Raw genomic sequence first — 22,340 nt, 5'->3', positions numbered from 1 at the left:
CTATCTATCTATCTATCTATCTATCTATCTATCTACCTTTGTCTAGTTTTTCGAGGCAGGGTCTCTTTACTCAGCCTTGGCTGTCCTGGAACCAGCTCTGTAGACCAGGCTAACCTTGAATTCACAGAGACCAACTTGCCTTTGCCTCTTAAGTGCTGAGTCTAAAGGTGTGAACCACCATACCAGGCTAAATTGACACAGTAATATAGCAAGTCCTAATGACTTCCTGTGATGTACTTAAGTCAATGCATCTCTCAGCCCTCAGCTGCACGTAAGAACTGACAGCTACTGCTGGAATGCCTTGGGCAGGCAATGAGGCAGGAACAAAGGTGTTTTCAATTTGTTTTATATTGAGAGAGAGAGAGAGAGAGAGAGAGAGAGAGAGAGAGAGAGAGAGAGAGAGAGAGAGACCGAGAGAGAGCGCATCACTTCTCTCCTTTCATTGCATGAATTCTGGGACTAGAAGTCATCAACGTGTCAGTCAACTCGTTTGTTCACAGGGCCATGGCTGGAGTAACCAAAAAAAAAAGCAATGAACAAGGATCATCGATTTTCTAGGTAGAATTCAGTGGAGGAAAAAGACCTTTATATAGGTATGGAAACAGTTTATGGGGTTTCTTCCTCAAATGCCAGAAAGAAGCACTTGGAAAAGGCAACCGAAAGCCTAGGCAGGACCAACACTCTCAGTAACAGGGAAGCAGGCCAACAAAGCTGTACAATAATTCTATGAAGGCAGATGGGTTATCATTCTGACTCAAATCCAATCTATATAAACTCTTCTGTGTTAATAAGACTTCCCAAGATGACAAGGAAGGGAAGCTTAAGCATATTAATTAATCAACCAGCTTTTTGCAACACAGGTGACGCAAAATCTCTTGAAGTCACCTGCTCTCTTCACATCTAGAGGACATGCTAAGGGACACCTAAGGTGTTGTTGCCTTGGCAACCACCTTTCTTAGGATATCTGGTTACTGACAGTCAATCCTGTGGCAGTAGCTGCTATTGTCTCTGCGTCAACATCATCTGTGGGGCGGAGAAAAGTTCATTTGGAAATTCTCACTGCACATTAACTACCCGAGTTAATAAGACATAGTGAGTTCATAAAAGATATACGAATGACTTGAAAATAGGAACCAGCCAGAAACGCAGCCTGGTGTTCATATTTGAGAAACAACTTAACTCTTTCCCTCTACAGACTTCTTCCCATCTACATGGTCATTTTGAACATCTCTTGATTTTCTTGTGAGTTGTACCTAAAATGTATTTCTATACTCATTTCCCTCCCTCCCTCCCTCTCTCTCTCCCTTCCCTCTATTTCATTTTTGAGACCAAGTCTTATTTAGCTTAGGCTGTTCTTGACCTTGCTCCATAGCTAAGGATGACCTTGTACTCTTGATTCCTCTTTCCTCATTCCCCAGTTCTTGAGCTTACAGGCACGAGGCTCCATGCCCGGTTTTACTCCATGCCTACACGTTGAGGATTGAGTCCAGAGCTCGGTGCATGCTAGGCTAACACTCTAGTAACTCAGTTATCTCCCCACGTTCTTCATGTTCCTCCCTTTCCATCCAAGGTCCCTGCATCCTTTGCCGCGTCTCATCTTGAACGTTTCATAGACTCGTGAATACAGAGGGAGCTGAACAAGGGGTTTTTAATAACAAAGTGGAGTTCGCTGAAAGCAAGAGAAATAGTCGAATGGGATGAACTCAGACGTCCATGAGATTTTTTTCCCCATAGGATGGATGAGTGGGATTTCGTCACTCTACAGGAAGAAGGTGATGGACCGAGAGGTCTAGACAACAGGAGGAAGTGAGCTGAAGGCAAGACCCAGACACGACTTGAGCAGTCGGTGTGACTGGTGTTGGCTGTGAGGCTGAACACAGACCTGAACTAAACCCAGAGGGGAACCTGTGTTTCTCGAATTTAAATTAGAGTCAGAACTGACAACTTTTTAATGCATTTCAACTAGGCTGCTTTCGAACTGTGAAATTTTATGCTATTTCCAAAGCGCGGAGCCACAAAACAGCTCAAAATGTCTAATATTAGGATATTTTCAGGGCTATTATCTGTCAGACTCTAACCCCCTCTAACAGGGGAAGTGCATACCTGTGGTCTCATCAGGGATCAACACTGAATGCAGAGTGAAACCCGGAGAGTCTTCACCATAGAGACATTATCATCTTCAACCTCTTCTAAATGAGGTTTTTACTCTCCTTTCCAACTATGAGACAGCAAGATATTTTACTGAAAGGGAGTCACACAAACCAAACTGGGATTACACACACACACACACACACACACACACACACACACACAGAGAGAGGAAGAGAATGAACAGATACCAGAGAATGAATTAAGACCAAGGGCAGTAGAGGAAGGAAAAACTGAGGAATTCGAAAAACTAAATCAATGTTGCATTTTGCTTCAATGATATTAGAATATTTAGGTATACATAGGGTTTTTTTAACAGAAAAAAAGGTTGTTTCATTGATATTAAGTTAGCTATATAGACAAAGTTTTTATCAGCACACATGCTTAGTCAAAAATATTAAAACTATTACCTTAGACCTTTGGTCCATTTGCATGGCCTTTAAATTACAAGTCCAATTTTCCAAATAAAATCAAAATTAAAAGTCCTGACAAGATAATAAAAGTGCTTATTTTAAACTTTTATTAAATGGAAAACATTGTAATATGTGCACTGAACACAACATGCACAAAATCAATTTATTTTCACAATTGTCATTTTTGAAGGAAAATACTATTCATACCATCTTCGTTTTCTATTGTCTAAATTTATTTAAATTCATTTTAATTGAAGTAAAAAATGTCATGAAAGTGGTTCAGAATGATTAGAGACCTTGGCTTCAACTGCAGTGGTCCAAAGGAAGAATAAGAGAGTGCATCCAGTAAGTCCTGAAACTTAGCAAAACCAAACAAGAGATAGGCAAACAATGTACAATGGCTCCTGGAGTGAGAACCTACTGTCGTCAAATACTAATGTTACAACTGATAACGTGACTGAACTCTTTATATTCTCAAACGCTTGTGAACAGAGACATTAGTCTTGAGGTACTGCCAAGCACTTAACTCTGCTCTGATGGAGTCTGAAGTGTTCAGTTTCACATTTAGTATCCAGGTGGTGGCACTATTTGGGAGATCATGGAGATGTGGGGAAGAGGCTCAGGAGGAGGAAGTAGGTTACTGGGGCGGGGGGTGTGGCTCCTTGATGAGGTATTATTCCTGGATCCTGTCTTCCTCACTCTTCCTACTTCCTGGTCTATCTTGATGAGTACAATGTGTATCTGATTCTCCCGCTGCTGGGTCCCGAAACCCTGAGCCAAAAGGAACCTCCCTCCCTTAAATTGCTTCTGGCAAGTATTTTAGTGACATCGAGGACACAAAGTAACTAGTACAGATTCTAAGAAAAGTAACTTTCTTTTTCCTTTTCTTTTTTTAAATGTAGCAACTACTGGCTTCTTTAGCTAAACATCAGTGAGAGGTCTGTTGCCTTCTTGGCGAAGTATGGCTGGTTGTGGTTGAGCGGGCAAGTCAGTCCATAGCCATACACTGTGGTAACCGGCAAGAGTAGGTCTTGATTCTGGGGAATGATGGTGCCTGAAATAACAGAGGGGACATGAGGATTCTTGTACAACCAAAAAGGACGGATGTAAAAGAACATCACTAAAGAAAGTGGTGCCTTGGTGTCTTCTGTTATTAGCATGGAAAATTCACTAAATGCATTGAAAAATGAACTTAGGTAAAGATGTCCTTCTGAGGTCACAGGACCAAAACACCAGCCTGGTACAGAAAGCCTGCTTAGCACCAGCATGGTAACTCCAAATCTCTGTCACTGTGCAGTAACTGAACCGGAAATATGTTTTCTGACTAAATGGGGCTATGCACGATTGTGGCACCTTGGATAAATAAATATATGCTAAAATATATCAATGTTTAAGGATAGCTGTGGGTAATATTCTTTATTTTAGCTAACCTAGTCACCATAAAAGAGTCAAATGATATTATCTTAAGAAAGGGAAAGTCAATATAGTAATAAAGTGATTGCATAGAATGATCTAAAGTGCACACTTAAAATGTGGGATTTGATAAAATTATAAACAAGTTAAGTGACATTAAAATAAATTTAAATGTCTCATTTTGTTTTCTTATGGTATTAATCATTTATAAAATATCATTACATTATATTATATTATATTAGTGGTCTTAGATATGTATTCAGTTTGTGAATTAGTGCTTTAAGTTGGGTATATCTGGCCCATGTTACATTAAAATGCTTACTATTCATAATATTTATAGAGTGCATCTTTAGTTCTGTTTAGCATCTGTTTAGAAACAGATTCATCAGTTAAATTTCCTCCCAAAATTATTTTACTCTCAAAATATTGGTTCATAAAATTTTTTAACCTCAAAATAAATGCTTTATCATGTGGGCCATTTTTGTGAATTTTGAAGGAAAAAAAAAAAGAAAGGGTAGTTCACTTATGGTAAATGAAAAGTTCTTAAGAGGTACCAACCCTACAAGGCCCAGAAAGTTTCCTAAGACATCATTTGCTCCACTCGATGCTTACAAAGGAAACCTGACAGTGAGTCAAGGTCCGTTGCATAGTTTGCATTTGCAGGAACTGTGTACATCAGTCAGGGACTTTTCACAGTGTCAGAATGGGTACTGGGCCAACCTAGGAGGAGCAATCATGGATTCTCCAACTCATGGGTGAAGAACCACTGACTTCTGTGTTTCCAAATAATCAACTTGAAAAACTAACTTTAGTGGGAGTTAAAGATGGTGGACAGTCATTGAAGTTTCCGCTTTGAGCGTATCTAGTGCTTTGAGCGTATCTAGTGCTTTGAGCGTATCTAGTGCTTTGAGCGTATCTAGTGCTTTGAGCGTATCTAGTGCTTTGAGCGTATCTAGTGCTTTGAGCGTATCTAGTGCTTTGAGCGTATCTAGTGCTTTGAGCGTATCTAGTGCTGTGCTTCACGGTGTTCTTTAACTCATAAGACACATTAACAACATATGGTAAAAATGCTAAAAAAGTGCTACTTTGATATACAAAGATGAGAAGACAATGAAGGAAGCTTATACCCAAAGTTCAGCTGTGTCTACAAGATATTTACGCGCCTTTACAAAGAATCTCGGTGTGAGGAGGTCTGAATGTATCTAGAAAGTTCTGCTTTGTGCTGTGGGTTGAGCTTGCTTTGCTTGTGGTGTAATTTGACTCACCTAAGTGAGGGCTTGGTACTTAGGCATTCACAGATCTACAGCAGCCAGCCTCCTTTTGATGCACCTGCACCATCTCCCGACACATTGTAGACATTCTGAAAGCTGCCAGTCAGGGTTGTGACTGGCTCACTTTTAAGCTTTCTTCCATCTAGGAAGTCTTGCTATCAATCCAACTGACAGGGGGAAATTCAGATTTTAAGATCCTTCTGAACCTTCTACTTAGTTGAAGACAGCAGGAAAGGCATCACTAGATATGCTTGTCTGTGATCGTTTTGTCATCTTTATTTCCCATCAAAAATAAGTTCTTTGGCTGAGCATCTTACCGATAATATTAAGATGTCACGTGATGATGTTGCCTGTTTGTTTTTTAGTTCGATGTGCACATGAGGATGCTAGCAAGCACACAAGTGAGCACAGACCCCCCACGTTTATTAGTTCGCTCTTCTAAAGAGCTGGTTCTTGGATTTGGTGCTTTTGGAGAGCTCCAGATCATCAGCCCTTTTGTAAATTGTGTGTGTGTGTGTGTGTGTGTGTGTGTGTGTGTGTGTGTGTGTGTGTGGTGTTAGAATCAAGTGGGTATTTCTCCTGGTATCTGGAGAAGGAAGAAAACCTCACCACTTTCTGTTTTCCTCTATTTTCTTTTCTATCTTATTCCTAGTACATTGGGTGTGATTTTCACAGGCCTCTGCTGACAGGACAAAGGCCCCGTATCCACTTGTTTCTCTTCTAATAGCAGTTTGTTTCTGAAAGAGTTCTTTAAAATCTCCCAGTTGTAGAAAACCAAGACAAAAGACAGGGCAGGTAACATGTGAAGACAGAGAAAGATGGATTGGCATACACAGAGAATGAAACATTAAGAATAAATCTAATTAGTGGGACTTCGTATAGACTGTCTTATGACTCCATAACACCTGTCTGGTATTCAGCCAAAGCTAAGATCCCCTCAAGTTGGCGTGTGGCTTTCTCCTGGAATCACACAATTTCTCTGATTGTCTTCTGTTTCAACAACTCTGACTCTGGACCACTTCTTTGTCCTCTAACTACAACCTTTCCTTGTGCTTTAGAGGTCATAATGGAGAAGGGGTTTCCAGTTCTGACTCCCCCCACACCACACACATACACACCTGCACCTGCCCTTTGTGTTCTAGCTGCTTCTGCCTGGCTGGAATGGCCTCCAGTTTGATTCTAACTTAAGGTTGATATTTTCTCTTTAGCCCTAAAAACAAGAAACTTGGCAGTCAGAAGCAGATATTCTAGAAGGGTTGTATCTTGAGAAGATGGAGGTGAGGAATATTCAAGTATTTCTTTTTTAATTTAGACTAACTGCATTTAATTTCCAGGTCAAGCCTAGGCAGGCCCTGTCTGCCCCCCCCCCACCTTTTATTAGGTAAATGTTTATGCAGTTGTAAATTCTCTTTCCTTCTTCTTTACTTTCCACCCAGTCTCCTACTTCTACTGTTCTCCTCCCTCACTCCCAGTGAAACAAGTCAGCCTGAGATCTTTATAATTTCAGTAGGCTCAAAAAGTGTTCAAGCCATCAGGGAAGTGCAAATTATCTCTACACTGAGATTCCATTTCACTCCAGTCAGGATGGCTATGACTAAGAAGGCAAATGAAGATAAATGCTGGCAAGGGTGAGGTGAAGGGGAATCCTGGATACTGTTGTTCACCATGGAAACCAAAAGGATAAAAATAGAATTATCATCTGACCCAGCTACACCGTGCCTGGGTTTATGTGCAGCAAACCCAATCTTACTACACAGAATCTTTCATATCCTTATTCAATGATGCTTTAGTCATAATAGCTTAGGAAGGAGAAATGAGCCTAGATCTCCCTCAACTAGATAATGAAAATGGGATTTTGCTCATATATGAAGAAAAGTGAAAATGTCCAGAAGAACGGATGGAATTGGCCATGCCAGCAAACGAAGTAAGCCAGACTCAGCAAAACAAAGGCCACAGGCTCCCTCTCTAATCTGGAACCCATCTTTAAATTCTAGACTTCCGTGTTTAATTCAGAATGCCAGTAGAGTCCAGAGAGCTAGAAGACGGCCACTGAGGAAAGGAGGAGACCTTCAGGGAGGTACAACAGTAGAAAACCTGTGACGGGAAAGCACAGGGAGCCAGACTGGGGGAGTGGAAAGGTTTAAGGGGAGATGGTGGTGGGGCCTGGAGAAGGGGAACAGGCAGTGTTAGTTGAAATCTAGGATGTATTGAAAATCTCAATGTGCTAGCATGTAAGCTGATTAAAGATATAATGAAAATACTAAGAGTTTGAATGGAGACTGTATTGTTGACGACACCATACACTTTAGCTGCAGGGTCTAGAGATACCAAGCTGACTGGGTGTTTCCCGCCTGTTGGCTTTCAGAGTGACAGAAGGCTATGCAGCCGGCTGGGGGAAGGAAAGCCATCAGTGGTCTCACTCATCTGAGTCCTGCGTGCTACAGGGTTGACCTGCCAGTCAGAATGTGCCTACTGGTGCATTGTGGGATGATGGGTATGGGGGATGCCCAACTGCCTATGATAGTCTAGGCACAGAACTCTGGCTTAGTCCTGTAAACTTCCTGGTCAAAAGCCCATGGCTGGGAAATCATAGGCCACAGAGGGGAATCCCACAGTGTGAAACTGTCTTTCTAAATATTTACATTTATACTTGTTGATAAATGGTGGTCTCAGCTTCAGTCAGAGAAGCTGCTGGTTCCTGTGGGCAATTGTCAACGCAGAGACTCAGAGCTGGGCAAAGTGCTAAGAATAAGCGACTGTTGGATCTTCACACCTGAACAGGTCAGCTGCCACACCCCTCCGAGGCTCTGAGGACACTGCAGAAGGTGGTGGGGAGAACACAAGAGCCAGAGGATGGAGAGGAGCAGTGTGTGACACATGCACGGATGTCGTACTTGTGACCTCACGGCATCTGTGTCTACCACACGAGACCTTCTGGAGTTAGGATGTGCCAGCATTCCATGGTGGATCCAAGAGGGGCTTATGAGGTCTCTCTTCTCCCCGAGGAGCTGTGTGACAGGTAATAGTTACTTGGGTGTGTTCTTGTTGTTCAGTTGGCTGTGTTTTAGCAATAACCCACTGTCCATTCCTGCTTGTCTGGGAAACCCAACTGAAATCTGTGGGTCACAAGGAAGCAAAGCAAGCTAACGGACATGGAGATATCTGGTGGGGGGGGGGGCTTTGGGAGGAAAAATAATTTAGTTGTAGTGGGGGATTGAGAAGAGGTAATGGGGGTGGAGATGACCAAAACACAAGGGTGAAGTTGTCAACAACACATTATAGCTTCCAGGTTAGTGTTTTAACGGGGATTCCTGACAGTGTGAGCAAGTGGGTCTCTGATGATTATCTTATATCTGTCCAACTTTGACGTGATAGTTTTAGTTTTAGCTTATGTTTTATTTTGTTATATTTTTAAAAAGAAAGAAAGAAGGAAAAAAGGAAGAAGAAGGAAGGAAGGAGAGAAGGATGCTTAGTAACTAAAGAGAAAGTTAACCACTGAATTATCACTTGTACCAACTAGGAGAGGGAATTCAGTTTTCTCCAATAGAGCGACTGACACTGGATCTATTAACCACTGTAGGGCAGGCCTCATGTTCAGGAGGAGTTGACCAAGTATACAGTGTGCTCCACAGTTTTTGGTCTATGTCTTGTTTGGTTATACGTTGAAGGGTTTTTTTTGGGGGGGGGTGTTTTATTTTAGCTTCTTAGTTTTGTTGTTGTATTGGCATTGGGTTTTGTTTTGTTTTTTGAGAAAGAACTTAAAGTTGGTTGTGTAGGGATGGGAAAACACTCTGGAAGGACTTGGGGGATAGGAAGATATGATAAATTATATGTAAATAAAAAATTGTTTTAAATAATAAAAATAGAGCAAAAATAGTAATAAATTTAAAAGAGAGAAACACATAGAGGGAGAGGGAGAAGGAGAGGGAGAGGGAGAGAGAGAGAGAGAGAGAGAGAGAGAGAGAGAGAGAGAGAGAGAGAGTCCGAGAGACTGAGAAAGAATTCCCAGGTTTCTGTAGTGCTGACCCATATTCCAAGGAGACACCAAGGGACTCCCTGCTGAATATAATCACAGAATTAGTTTTGAATTTCTAAGACAAGGTAAGTAAGTAGTGCACATTTTATGCTAGTTCCACACTGTTGCAAAGAGTTAAAAACATGTTCTATGTAAAAATTCCTTTCCTGAGGTATTGACATTTCTGATCGCAGTGATATTCATGAGTTTCTTTGCAGAAACTAGGAACTGTATGTATTGATAGTTATTTCACGGTTTGATATGATTTGAGGCTAATAAAAGCTGTTTCTACCCATGCTCTACATATGATAGCTTCTCATAAAGGTTCCCAGCAAATTCTTTCTGGACAGGAAATCAGGAACAAAGCTTAAGCAATACCTCATTCTAAGTGCAAAAACAAACACCTCATTCTTTCTGAATGTTATGTTAAAGACTCACAAGAAGGAAACGCATGTTACCCACACAATACATTCCTATACCTGCTCTTAATTGATATTTGTAAATGCTTTTGTTTTAATATAACACATTGAGTTCATGTGTTCATATGTGCACATGTATATGCAGGTGCACATGTATGTTGGCTGTGTGTACATGAATGTGGGAACATATGAAGGCCAGAGGACAATCCAGGTGCCGTTTTTCAGATACCATCCAATTTCCTTTGGATACAGTGTTTCTTACTGATCTGGAACCCGTTAAGTGGAGTGGGCCATCTGGCTAGTGAGCCCCAAGAATCTGCCTATCTGTCTTCCTGGGGCTGGGAGATTAAGTGTTCATGTGCCACCATGCCTTTTTAAATGTGAGTCCTGGGGAAATCAAACTTACTACCTCAGACTTGCAGGGTAAGCATATTACTAACTGAGACATCTCTTAGCACCATAATTGAGAAAGTAATATTATCCAGTCTAGTAGTTGAGATTAAAATTTAGATAATTTATTGGACTTGTTCAAGATTACCTCAAGCCACAACTTGGTACTGGGTTCTCTGGATCAAGTCTCTCTTTTTTATTACGTAACAGGATTCTGTGAGTTCATTTGAACCAGTTTCATAAGATTAATTATCAAATATCTCTTAGTCTCTCTGCTGGAATGTTTAGGCAACATATATAAGCCACAGTTTCTTTTCTTAAGGGCTGAGTAAAAAGTAGTCATTAATGTTAATGTTGGCTGTAGTTACAACCGAATATCCTATATTCCACAGGCATTGCCAGGTGCTATATAAGTTGGAATTTTCCATAAAGGCACACACTTCTAAGAACTTTGGGCAGTGATCATGTCTAACACACTGTGTTAAGCATGGCTATATGCCGTCTACAGCCTTTCTGCCCCTGGTACTCTGATGAAGCTGTACCAAAGGACCATGTTCAGGGCCCTGTTAGAGTCAGCCTCACAGAAACTGCCAGAACCCATAGATTACTCATCCATGTGACACAATGATAAAACTCCCATTTTAGTAGATTCCATTTGTCAATGGGGACTAACTGTAGATAGACTTATGAGCCACTTTCTAACACTGTTTGGCAGGGCGGTGCGAAGTTCGGGTCTGTCACACGGTGTCTCTCATCCCACACACTCGTGTTTTCTGCTCTCTTTATTGCCTCATTTGTCTTATATTCCTTCAAATGTAATAATTCCATTTACATTGTGTATCCTTTCATTTCGGGTGGGTGAGATGGCTCAGCAGGGAAAATGCTTTGCTTGACATGTAAGTTTGACAGTTGAGTTTGATTCCTAGAATCCATGGTTGAAGCAGAGAGACAACTCCAAAAAATTGCCCTCTTACCTTCTTATGCTTACTGTGGTGCACCCATACATAACACACACACACACACACACACACACACACACACACACACACACACACAAACTAAATTCATTAAACTCTATACAGTAATCAAGTCATGTTTCCATCTTTTTAAGATTTTTCAAAGCACTAAATTATAAGAGTAAAGATTTAGAAAGCAACTAATTATCATGTAGTCACTTCTTGGAAAAGCAATCTGAGGAGGTGAAAATCCCAATGTTCTACCTCATTTGCATGTCTTAGAAAAAGTGACGTGTGTCAGTGTGCTAAAGTATTTTCCTATGTGGTGACACAAACATTTTTCAAGCACGTAGCCTGGGTTGACTCCAGTGATGATTACAGGTAAGAGGCAACTGGCTGCCATCAGTGTAGAGCTTCATCTGCACGGTTCTCAGCTTGAGTAGATCTTGTCTCCTTGGGTCTTAAAACCACACTGCACTACTGTTAACCTCCAATTCAATTTGTGTTCTCTTTTGCTAACTCAGGCCTAAGTGTAGAATTTCTATGGGTCCCTCTGCGAAGCATACAGAAGTAGAGATCAGTTGGGTTCCAAAAGGAAAGTAAAACAACAAGCCCCATCTACCACCAAGAAGCCAAAATTATCAGAATTATCAGTCGGGGGTCATTTACAAAATTTCAAAAACCCATGTTGGACTTTTTCAATTCTGGAGACTGTTTTCCAATCCAGTGCGTAATGATGTCCACACTGCTAAGTCCTGTTGCTTTCTGCATGAGAAAGTTTCCAATGATTCTGGCGTCATTTTTGTAGTGTCCATGGGTACGTTTTACATTCTGTAATGTCAGATAAAGACATGTATGGAGGCCGAACAAAACGAAAAAGAAACCAGACCTGGTTAGTCTTTACAAAACTAACAGACCGGGAAAGCACCCGGAACAAGCTCTTACCTCATGTGGCCTGTAGCCAGAAGGGTGGGAGCTGTCACTTTCGGCCACCCTTTGCTTGGTTGCTACAGTAACAATAACAGACATTATCATAGCTGATCACTTCTAAAGAACACACTCAAGCAAGCCAGAGGCTCCGAGTTTGAATCCCCAGCACCCATAAAACGCTGGGCTGGTGCATAAGAGTCCGTAAACCCAGTATTGGGGAATGGAGACCGAAGGGTCCCAGGATTTTGCTGGCCCGCTAGCCTATCTAAAATACCAAGTTTTTGGTTTAATGGGAGACTTTGAACCTTGAATCTTAGTTAAACAAGGCAGATAATGGTAGAAAAAAAGACACCAGATATCCTCCTCCGGCTTCTGCATGCATTCACGTGGGTATGCACATACAAGCACACAGACAAACATACAAGTGCATACACACAGTGACAGAGGGAGACACAGAGAGACAGAATCAGAGGGAGACAGAGACAGAGATAAAGGACATTTAAGTCACTATACTTCCTGATCTAGGAATACGGTCCCGGTTTGATATGCGGTCAGAATATCCACCAACGTGTGCTCCAACAAGACGGAGGGCGGGTCGAGGACAACTATCGTTTTATGCACTCCAGGAGGATGTGGAAGGTAGCAACATCCCGACTCAAAGGTAGAGTTAAACTTGTTAAAACAGTGTAGTTCAAACTGTTGGCCCCACACATATTCACACATGCACACACACACACACAGGTGCACACACATGTATAAACATACCTATACACACGCATACATACATACCCACATGCCACACACATCCATACATACCACACATACAAACACACACACACACACACACACAGGTGCATACACATATATAAACATACCTATACACACGCATACACACATACCCACATGCCACACACATCCATACATACCACACATACAAACACACACACACACACAGGTGCACACACACATACACATGCATACACATACACACACACATACCACACACATCACACACACATACAAATACACCATAAATATACATGCACAAATATACACACCACACACACCTTAATAACTAATTTTTAAAAAAAAATGAATGAAAATCATTGGTTATGGTATGAAATCCAGATGTCCTTTAAAGTATCCATGCAGTATAGTTGATCAACTGTCATCAAGGCAGGTAAGTTAACAGAAAACCAGCTTCAGTATCTGATGTGACTCTTGAGCAACCGGAGCCATCAAATTCTACTGGTCAGAGTAGAGAGCTGCGGCTGGGAGAGCTGGTCCTACATTCTTGAAGGAAAGGCAGTCATTCCTCATGACCTTGTGCTGTGGCTTGAGTGTGTCCTCTAAGGGCCAGTGTGCTAAAGCTTAAGTGACTGTCAGTCTGTGCCTACTGGGTGACGGATCTTTAGATCAGGTCTGGACGGATCTTTAGAATGGGGCTAATGGGTGAAAATTAGGTAACCAGGGCCCAAGCATGAAAAGAATATTTATGCTTGAATCCTTTCTTCTCTCTCTCTTCCTCGCCATCACGAGGTGAGTATCTTTCTCCATGTTTAATTTCAGTTATGATACACTGCCTTCCCACAGGCCCCGAACAATGCAGTCCCTGGAGCATATGCTGAAAATAGGAACCAGAGCAGAGCTCTCTACTTCTTATATTAAAAGAAGACAAACTTGCGAAAAACAATGCATGATTTTAGATGCCAGAATCTTGGGGTACAGGCATCAGCAGAAGGGAATACGGAAATATTCTGATGTACTGGAAAGGCTCTGGGTCGAGAGGTAGAAGCTGATTCAGTTTTGTGAATATTCTCAAGTTTGAAATTTGTGCGCCTTTCGGTGCCCATTTCACATGCAATTAGAAACATCCAATGGGAGTGAGTAATCACAGTCTCAAGGGAAGAGCACGCAGAGAGACATCCTGGAAGACCGAGCCAGGAACATGAATGAGGGTGAATGCATCTGAAGAAGAGTTTGGGGTGGAGTTATACTCCCAAGATAACCGATCTAGGTGCAGCTGACGCTGTAATTGGATGTACGTATGAGTTAGTCTGAATTATGAGCTAGTCTGAATTCTTCAAGAAGAACATGTCAACACCGCGTTAGATATGCCGGAGGTTAACAAGGGAAAATGTGGGGGCGGGGGAAAGGCTGGGCGAGCTGTCAGATGGTGATGTAGTTCTTGCTCCCGATATGGAAACATCTTGGGTTGCAGCGTTGTTCAAAAGAACTCTTAGCAATATCACTCGGGGAATCTTAGAACCAGTTACCAGTCACAGAAAACAAACCTGTTCTAGGAAGGGGTCTGCATGAATCTTCCTGCTCGGCTTCCTTATTGGCTAAGAGCAAAGGTCAGGAAAGCGAAAGTAGCGATGGATTTCAGACCCTGCCCTGTACCGCTGTTGGGTTTCTGTCTGCCCCAAAGCAGACCTCAGCGGTGTTTTCACACACACACACACACACACACACACACACACACACACACACACACACACACACACACACACACACACACACAAACTCTCCAAAAGAAAACTCCTGATTTTTAACACTTACCAGCTTCTAATATAAATGCTTGCTACATGGTCCCTCTCAACTCTCTGTGGTTTGCAGCTGGCTACTGAGGTTTCTGAACGTCTGATAGTTGGCTCTCACATGCCAGGGTCAGCCAGTTCCTGTGGGTCATTGCTTGTCAAATTGAACTACATAAAGATTAAGCTAAAGTTTATAGGAGCAAAAACCTCCGACGGCTTTCCAAACAGAGTCCTGCACTTGCTCCTTTTGTTTCCCACAAGTAAGACAGTTGCCTGAGGTGACAGCGGTCCTACTCTATTGGCTGTGGAAAAACCCCGTCAAGATGAGACAGCAATTCTAAAGACATATGCAACACGTTTCACAAAATAAACGCTACGGTATATAAAGGCACAAGTTGACTTCAACCCAATAATAGTGGATAACTATATTGTCCCATTCTTGACAGGTGCGAGGTCACCCACACGAAGAGTTGTCAAAGAAACATCAAAGGTAAGGACATCTTAGATCAGATCCATGACAGGTACTCTTAGAACATTCTATCCAGGAGCATGGAATATATATATGATCTTCAGCAATCCGTGGTACTTTCTCCAAAATCAGCCATATTTTAGGATAGACAGCAAGTCAATAGATTTTTAAAAATATGTATAATTTCTTACATTCTATTTGATCATACTGTGTTAAAAATGGAAATGAGCAACCCGAGAAACTGCAGAAAACATATGCTATTGAATTATTAATGGACATTGAATAAATATGGAGGGAAATAAAAATAATTTTGGAGCTACACAAAAATAAAAACACAGCACAACAGAATCTGTGGGGCACGATGAAAGTTCTATTATCTATTTTTTGAGAGAAAAAATAGCGATAAATGTGTACAATAAAAACTGTTTATGCCTCAAATTAATAGCGTAACAATTTACCACAAAGGGTTAGAAAACAAGAACAATGGAAACTAAAAAAACTAGGTGGAAAGAAATAATAACTATCAGGGCATAGGTTAGTGAAATAGAAATAAAAAACAACAACAAAAAAATTCAACAAAACGGAATTTGGCTCTTTTAAAAGATATAGACAGACAAACCATTAACTATACTAAACAAAAGATAGTAAAAGAAGATCTAAATTAACAAGTAAAAGGAAGACATTACTACAGATAACAATGAAATTTAGAGTATCATTAAATTGTACTTTAAATAAATCAGTGTTCCAAGGACCGTTGAGGAGGAGGGGGTGGAAAGACTCCATCCAATAATAGAACTGTCAAACACTTTCAGCAAAAATAGCATATTCAAAATTAAGAGCTTTCTTCCACACCTGCATAGATATGCCAAGAAAGAAATAAAAAGAATTCCAACCCAATAGCTTTAAATATCTATGGATATTTAAATATCTTCTGCAGTAAAACCTTTTTAGAAATTTGAAGAAACAGAAGACACTAAGAAGTGGATATATGTTCCATGCTCATGGAGTTGGCTAAATTAATATTGTGAATATGTCTATGTCAACAAAAGCAATCTATTCAACATTATCCCAACAGAATTCTAAATGTGTTACTCATGAAACTAGGAAAAGCAATTAAAATATTTGTATAAACACAAATGATTGTGAACAGAGAAAAAAGACTGAAAGTACGGGTATCACTATATCTATTTAAAATTATACTGCAAAAGTATTGTGACAGAAAGCATCATATGGGCTCAAAACAGGCATATAGATCTGTTGTGTGAAATAATATACTAGCATTTTCATCTTGATTAGATTCTCTGACCCGGAGCTCCAAAATCTCTCCACCTGACTCGCTAAGTTCCCATGGTGGGTCACTGCCACGCCAGCTCCATGCATCCAAATTTACACGGCTAGCTGGGGTGCACTTCTTGCAAACTCACACTCTGCTGCCATACATTTTTCTCTGGAACCCAGAACAGATGCCTCATGAAGGAAAACATCGCGACATCTTATTTTAGAATCAACAGATAACTCAATTATTGGACACAGCAACAATCGTCCTATTTGTAAGCCATTCTAAGTTAAATCCTCCAGTGGTGAATCCTGGCAGACCCGCCATCTAAACCAGGGGCCTCTTGTTTGCTTCACCTTCCTTCAAGCTCTCCCGGTCCAAATCTAGTCACCCTTTCCTGCCTCCTCTCTTCCCTCGTCCAACCCGGAAGTCCCGCCTACTTCTCACCCAGTGATTGGCCCCCTGAAATCTTTATTTATTAGGGGAAGGTTCTGCTACATAGACCAAAGACATAGAATCAAATATCCAGTATATCCACACGGCTACATCCACCTGATCATGTAGAACAATGACATAGAATCAGATACCTGCAACTAATTCCACAAAGGGTCACCCACCTGATTTTCCTGAAGTGATCCAACAGTAGACACCGAGAAAGGACCTTCGGCAAATGGTGCCATGGACACTGGGTAGCCAAGCTTGAGAGAGTGATACTAGATCCATATCTGTCACCTTGTACACAGCCAATTCAAAATGTCAGACCTGAAACTGCCAGAGAAAAGCACAGGAAAAAATGCCTCATTATATAGGCATGAGCAAGGACTTTCTGAGAAGGACTCTAAGAACTGACAAATGGAATGACATTAAATTAAAAGGCTTCCGTACAACCCAGGCGACAACAGTGAAGAGAGATTCCATAAAGTGGAAGAAATCTTTGACAAGTAAACACCTCATAGAGAGCTAATATCTAGAATACATGAAGGAATGAAAAATTGGACACCCCAAATGATCTAATTAGTAAATGAGCAAATGAAACAAACTGATAGTTTTAATACAAATTCTCAACTAATATTTTTCAAGAAGTTCAACATTCTTAGTCACAGAGAAGTGCAAATCAAAACTTCCTGGTATCCCATTTCACCCTTCAGAGTGGCAGCCCTGAGGACGACGAACAACAGATGCTGGTGAGGGGAGAGGAAACGGAAACTCTTATACACTTCGGTGGGCGAGTAAATTATTCTGGCTTTCTGGAAATCAGTGTAGAGATTTATCAAAGGTTAAAAATAGAACAACCATATGTGTGACTCCACTCTGGACTACGTCCTTAAAATAATCCCAGGTCAACATACGACAGAGACACCTACAAGCTGTGTTTACCGTGACAATATTTACAATGACCTAGTTATGAAATCAGCGTAGGCATCCAATGACAGATAGTTCATGCACACAATGGAGTTTTGTTCAGCCATAGAGAAGAATAAAATTACAGCATTTGTATGAAAACAGCTAGAACTGGGGGTCCTCAATAAGGCAGAACCAGATTGTGTGCGTTCATATATACATTAACACATATAGCATGAAAGTATCAGGGTGATTGCCTGGGACACAGAGGGAACTATTTGGGGTGGGGAGGAGAGGATGAGGTAAGAGGACATATACGGGTGACAATGTAGTCAAAGTGTTGATGTGTATAAAAGTGTTTTTTCAGTGCTCATCACCATGTATGATAAATACACATCACTAAAATGTAAGCTTGATTTATTCTTTATTTTACTTAATCCTTTTAACTAAGATAACATCCAGTTTACCTGGTTGCTTTCGATTTAAGCTTAAAGTATTTGAATGCATATGTTTTTGTGTCTACTGTGGCAGCAAGCTAATCTATTCAAAATCAGGTCACCAATATAAAAAGATCGATCAGTAAAAGCTTTTGAATTTTGTACGAGCCAAACTGGGTTAAAAGTTTTAAAATTTATTATATTTATTTATAGATTTTATCAGTATCCCAAATGATACTTAAAATACCATCATTTTACATATAACCATATATGCACATATTCTTAGTTTATAACTAAATTTTTATATTTTTATATTTTTTTGTATGAAGTCTCTCTAAAATGGCTTCAATAAATCCTAGACGACATGGTTTCTCTATTATTCCACTTGAAATTACCAGTTAGGTCATGATTTTCTGTGATAAAGTCTAGGACCACTATAAAATGTTGTACAGTTTTTATTTCCTTAGATCCATTTTGAGCTAAGTGATTCATATAATTTTGGATTAATGATGCCTAATAATTACATGCATTTTATCTTTTACTTCTTTCTGTTTTTTTAAGTGCATTTTAGTTTTGGGGGCAGAGTTTCACATTGTAGTGCAAACGGGCCTTGAATTTATTGCCTTTACCCTGTCTTAGCCTCAGGTGATGGGATTATGGCTGTGATTATGCCCAACTAAACTCATGTTTATTTATGTGGAGATTTCTTGACAAATTCAAGATTTCAGGACCCAAGCAACCGAAAATAAAGAATAGCACATAATTTTTAATTCATTAAAATGCTTTTGGGCTACAGAAAGTACAGAGTACAAGTATATATTTCTTTATATTTTTTCCTCAGAATAAATCTTATTAAAAGCTGCCAATCCCACAGAAGGTATATCTTTCTGGACAGTTTGGCTTCTGTAAGAATCAATGCAATGCCCATCCAGTAAATTTAATCCCTAATACACGAGTCTTCCAAGAACATAGGAAACAAGCACATATAATTTCCAACTTTACTGTCTACATATTTATATCGATAAGCTTATGTATGTAATTTCTATCTTTACTATCTATATACTTATATCTAGAAACTTGTCTATATTATCTATGTACACACACAAACACACACACATATTATGATAAAGGTAAAATATGATAACTGTGACACTCAAGTAAATAAATAATTAATTTTCTATTTTATGAGACAGCTGCAGAAGCAGATTTAGAGGACTGCAGAGACCATACGGCCTCACCCATGCTTCACTTCGCTGTCCTTAATGCTTCCCCTCTTCCAGACCACAGTCCATTTACCGTAATTACTAAGTGACGCTAGTGCTACAAACGAAAATTCGGTCCTTCCTCTGGATAGCATGGTATTGGAGTCCTAATTCAAAATGCATTTCTATTTAACGTTATGCTTCTGTGAGTTTCTAAACTGTCCTGTTCTCATTTCTGCCTATGAAGAATTTCGCCTAGTTAGTGGGATCTAATCCTGCATTTGTTAGAATATTTGGTTTGGTTTGATGCATTTTCATGGGGGCTAAACTGATCAGTCTTTTGTCAGCTACACACAAACCTAGGGGTACATGGAAAGAAGGGCGTTTCGATTGAGGAACTGCCTCCCTTGCGTTAGCCTCTGGGCATGTCTCTGGGGACTTTCTCTATTGCTAAATGATGTTGAAGGCCCACTGTGAGCAGTGCCATTCCTGGTCCATGGTCCTGGGTTCAAAAGGAAATGCGCTGGGCAAGAAGCAAACAAGGGAGCAGCTTTCCTCCAAGGGTTCTGTGTCAAGCTGCTGCCTTGAGTTTCTTTCTTGACTTCCTTCAGTGGTGGATTATCACCTGGAAGTGTAAGCTGAAATAAATGCCTCTCTCTCTCCCCGAGTTGCTTTTGGTCCTGGTGTTTTATCACAACAGAGAGAATACTAAGACGGTCACCAAAGAGAACCAAATGTAAGCCACAAGGAGGGAGCATTGGATGTGCACACAAACACCTGGTAAAACAGCAAAATACCTAGGGGGAGATATACACAACCTGTCCCAGTGCTAATGCTTTCGAGTGTCATCCTAGAGACATTCTGAACCATGGCCATAAGAAGTCATAAAAAGATGCTTATGAGGGAGACACTGTTGGTAAATGCAGCTATGTAAGAACAATTGTGGTCCACTCCTAACCAGACCAGCAAAAATGCAATGACAAGAGTTGAAATGTAATAGTTCTCTCATTGGATATACATGGATGTCTTTAAAACACACTTTTGAGGAAAAACAGACACAGCATTCTACATTCAGTATGATGCTATCATTTATTTGGATGTTGATCCACTGAATGGTATTGAAACAAGCATATACGGTAGAGAGGAATGACGAGAATGTCATTTATAGACGCAGGATTTGGACAGAGATGGAGGAAATAGGTCAGGAGAGTGGGGCTCTATTGACTATAAAGAAACACTTCACCCACTTAAAATGAAACATTACTACAGTTTAATCTAAGAGGTTAGTATTTATTATATATTACCTCTTGCTTCAAAGTCTCACAGATAACATGGAAGGGTTTAACCTGTAGGCTATTTTTCTCTTAATGGGGAAAATAAGGGAATTTTATAATTTCTCCATCAAAATTCTTTCGAACTGTTTTTTTTTTTTTCTTTGCCAAGCTTCCTTCTTCCTTGTTACGGGCATTAGAAACTACAAACCATGTTTACCTCTGTGGTTTCGTTTTGAAAAAAGAAAATCTGGCTTATTTACATAAAATACAATATTAACCTAGATTCTGATCTCGGGGGGTCTAAGAGGAAGTTACTGTTTGCTTTGGCGCAGTCTAAGCATGAAGACAGGCATTCGGTGTTGACACAGCTTTTGGAGAAAGGCCATGGAGGTCACTGGATCATGTTCTCCTTCGAGCTGCCTGCACTGTGGGCCTTGGAGCGGATGCCTAGCCCACAGGGCTCAGTGCAGAGTTCTGCAGAGCAATGGAACATTCTGAGAAGGGGCATGCTCTCTGCCCTGGATCATATAAATTTGTAGTACTTAACACACAGTGTTTATTTGTTTTCAGATGCGCTCCCAAATATTGACTTTAAATGGTGACCTCAATATTTATGAGCCAAGGAAGTCAGCTTTGGTTACTTACTGCTCTTGGGTTTCTCCGTGTGAATTTTTTGGCCTATGTAGTATGTTTATGTTTTATGTATGTTCCTATAGCATACGATTGTCAAAGCACACTTGTGGGTAAAAGGTAAGGCTTTCTGCATATACACAAATGGAATGAATTCTACATTCTGCACGGTGTCTCATATCTTTACTGACATCTATATAAAATCTTATCAGCCTTGAGCATGACAGTTTTATTGAAAATATGTGATTTTTACATGTGAAAAATGACACCTAAGTTACATTACTTGAAGTATTCATAAACCAAGAAATGCTTCTTAAATTATTATTCAAGATGAAATAGATATTTGATGAAGATTTTTGATGTAGGAATTGAGGGTAGAAACATATATTTTGACCATGGTTATGTTGTCCATGTCTATGAGCTTATAAACAAAAAGTGAACTATAAACTAGAAAGTGAGTAACTAGATCAATGCAATCTAAAGTCCTTAAATTAGTCAAAAGACTGATCAGTTTTAGACTCTGAGTTCTGTGTTTACGTCATAATTTCTTTTCCTTTTCCTTTCATTTCAGAGATATGCAGCTATTGTAGAATAAACCACATTCTAAAGGTGATGAGAGTGAACAGTGGCCAAAGAAACCACTGACATCATTCTCTAAACTTCAATTCCTGTGGTAATTTATAAAAACGCAGATGAACCGTGCTCACACAAAAAGGATTTTTTAAAAGTCCCATAAAATTAAAGGTGCAAAAGTGCTTAGAACGCACAGGTCACACGAGATAAAACGCACAGTTCTAAATCAATGTGCTATATCAGTGGGATAAATATCTGAATTAAGAACATGTCAGTGGACAATCTAAAGCCCATGTACAAGCTGTTCGTAAGAGACATATACGAACTATTCAAATAATAACTAGGTTAACAGTTCAAATTTAAAATATGGAAAACAGCACAGAGAAATATACATATATTTCTAAATATAATATACATATATATTGCTAAAGTTAAACAAATTTGCACAAAAGAAAATTCACATAAAGGAAGATTTTAATATTTCTCTCAATAGTTTGATAAATTCAGCTCCATCTCAGAAAAAAATACAGAATAAACTTAAATAAAACAGTTCATAGAAATAAAAATAAAATGGATATATTTGGTAGGTTCTTGCGAGGTCTTTAGAAGTTTGATGTAGTTGGAGGTACTTGCTCTGGTACAA

General features: G+C 40.0%; 1 protein-coding gene across 3 annotated transcripts in view; it reads left to right on the top strand.

Annotated features, from left to right (window-relative positions):
* LOC120093066 (uncharacterized) overlaps positions 1-19,886 on the top strand; it is a 31,510-nt gene extending 11,624 nt beyond the window's left edge. The window contains exons 2-5 of one of the 3 annotated variants that reach the window (XM_087584670.1): positions 8,027-8,264; positions 12,481-12,616; positions 14,942-14,985; positions 16,261-19,886. In XM_087584670.1, the coding sequence (XP_087440796.1) occupies positions 8,123-8,264; positions 12,481-12,616; positions 14,942-14,985; positions 16,261-16,466 (528 nt within the window). In that variant the 5' untranslated portion in view covers positions 8,027-8,122 and the 3' untranslated portion in view covers positions 16,467-19,886. Of the gene's footprint in view, positions 1-7,722; positions 8,265-12,480; positions 12,617-14,941; positions 14,986-16,260 lie in introns of those variants that run through there. The other 2 variants (XM_087584669.1, XR_015637319.1) reach the window with 2 other exon arrangements.
* The last annotated feature ends 2,454 nt before the right edge of the window (positions 19,887-22,340 follow it).

Source organism: Rattus norvegicus, chromosome 14 (genome assembly GCF_021556685.1).
Source record: "Rattus norvegicus strain SHRSP/BbbUtx chromosome 14, alternate assembly SHRSP_T2T, whole genome shotgun sequence".
NCBI lineage: Eukaryota > Metazoa > Chordata > Mammalia > Rodentia > Muridae > Rattus > Rattus norvegicus.
Note: the sequence above shows the minus strand (reverse complement) of the source record. Positions and strands in the feature narration are given on the sequence as shown.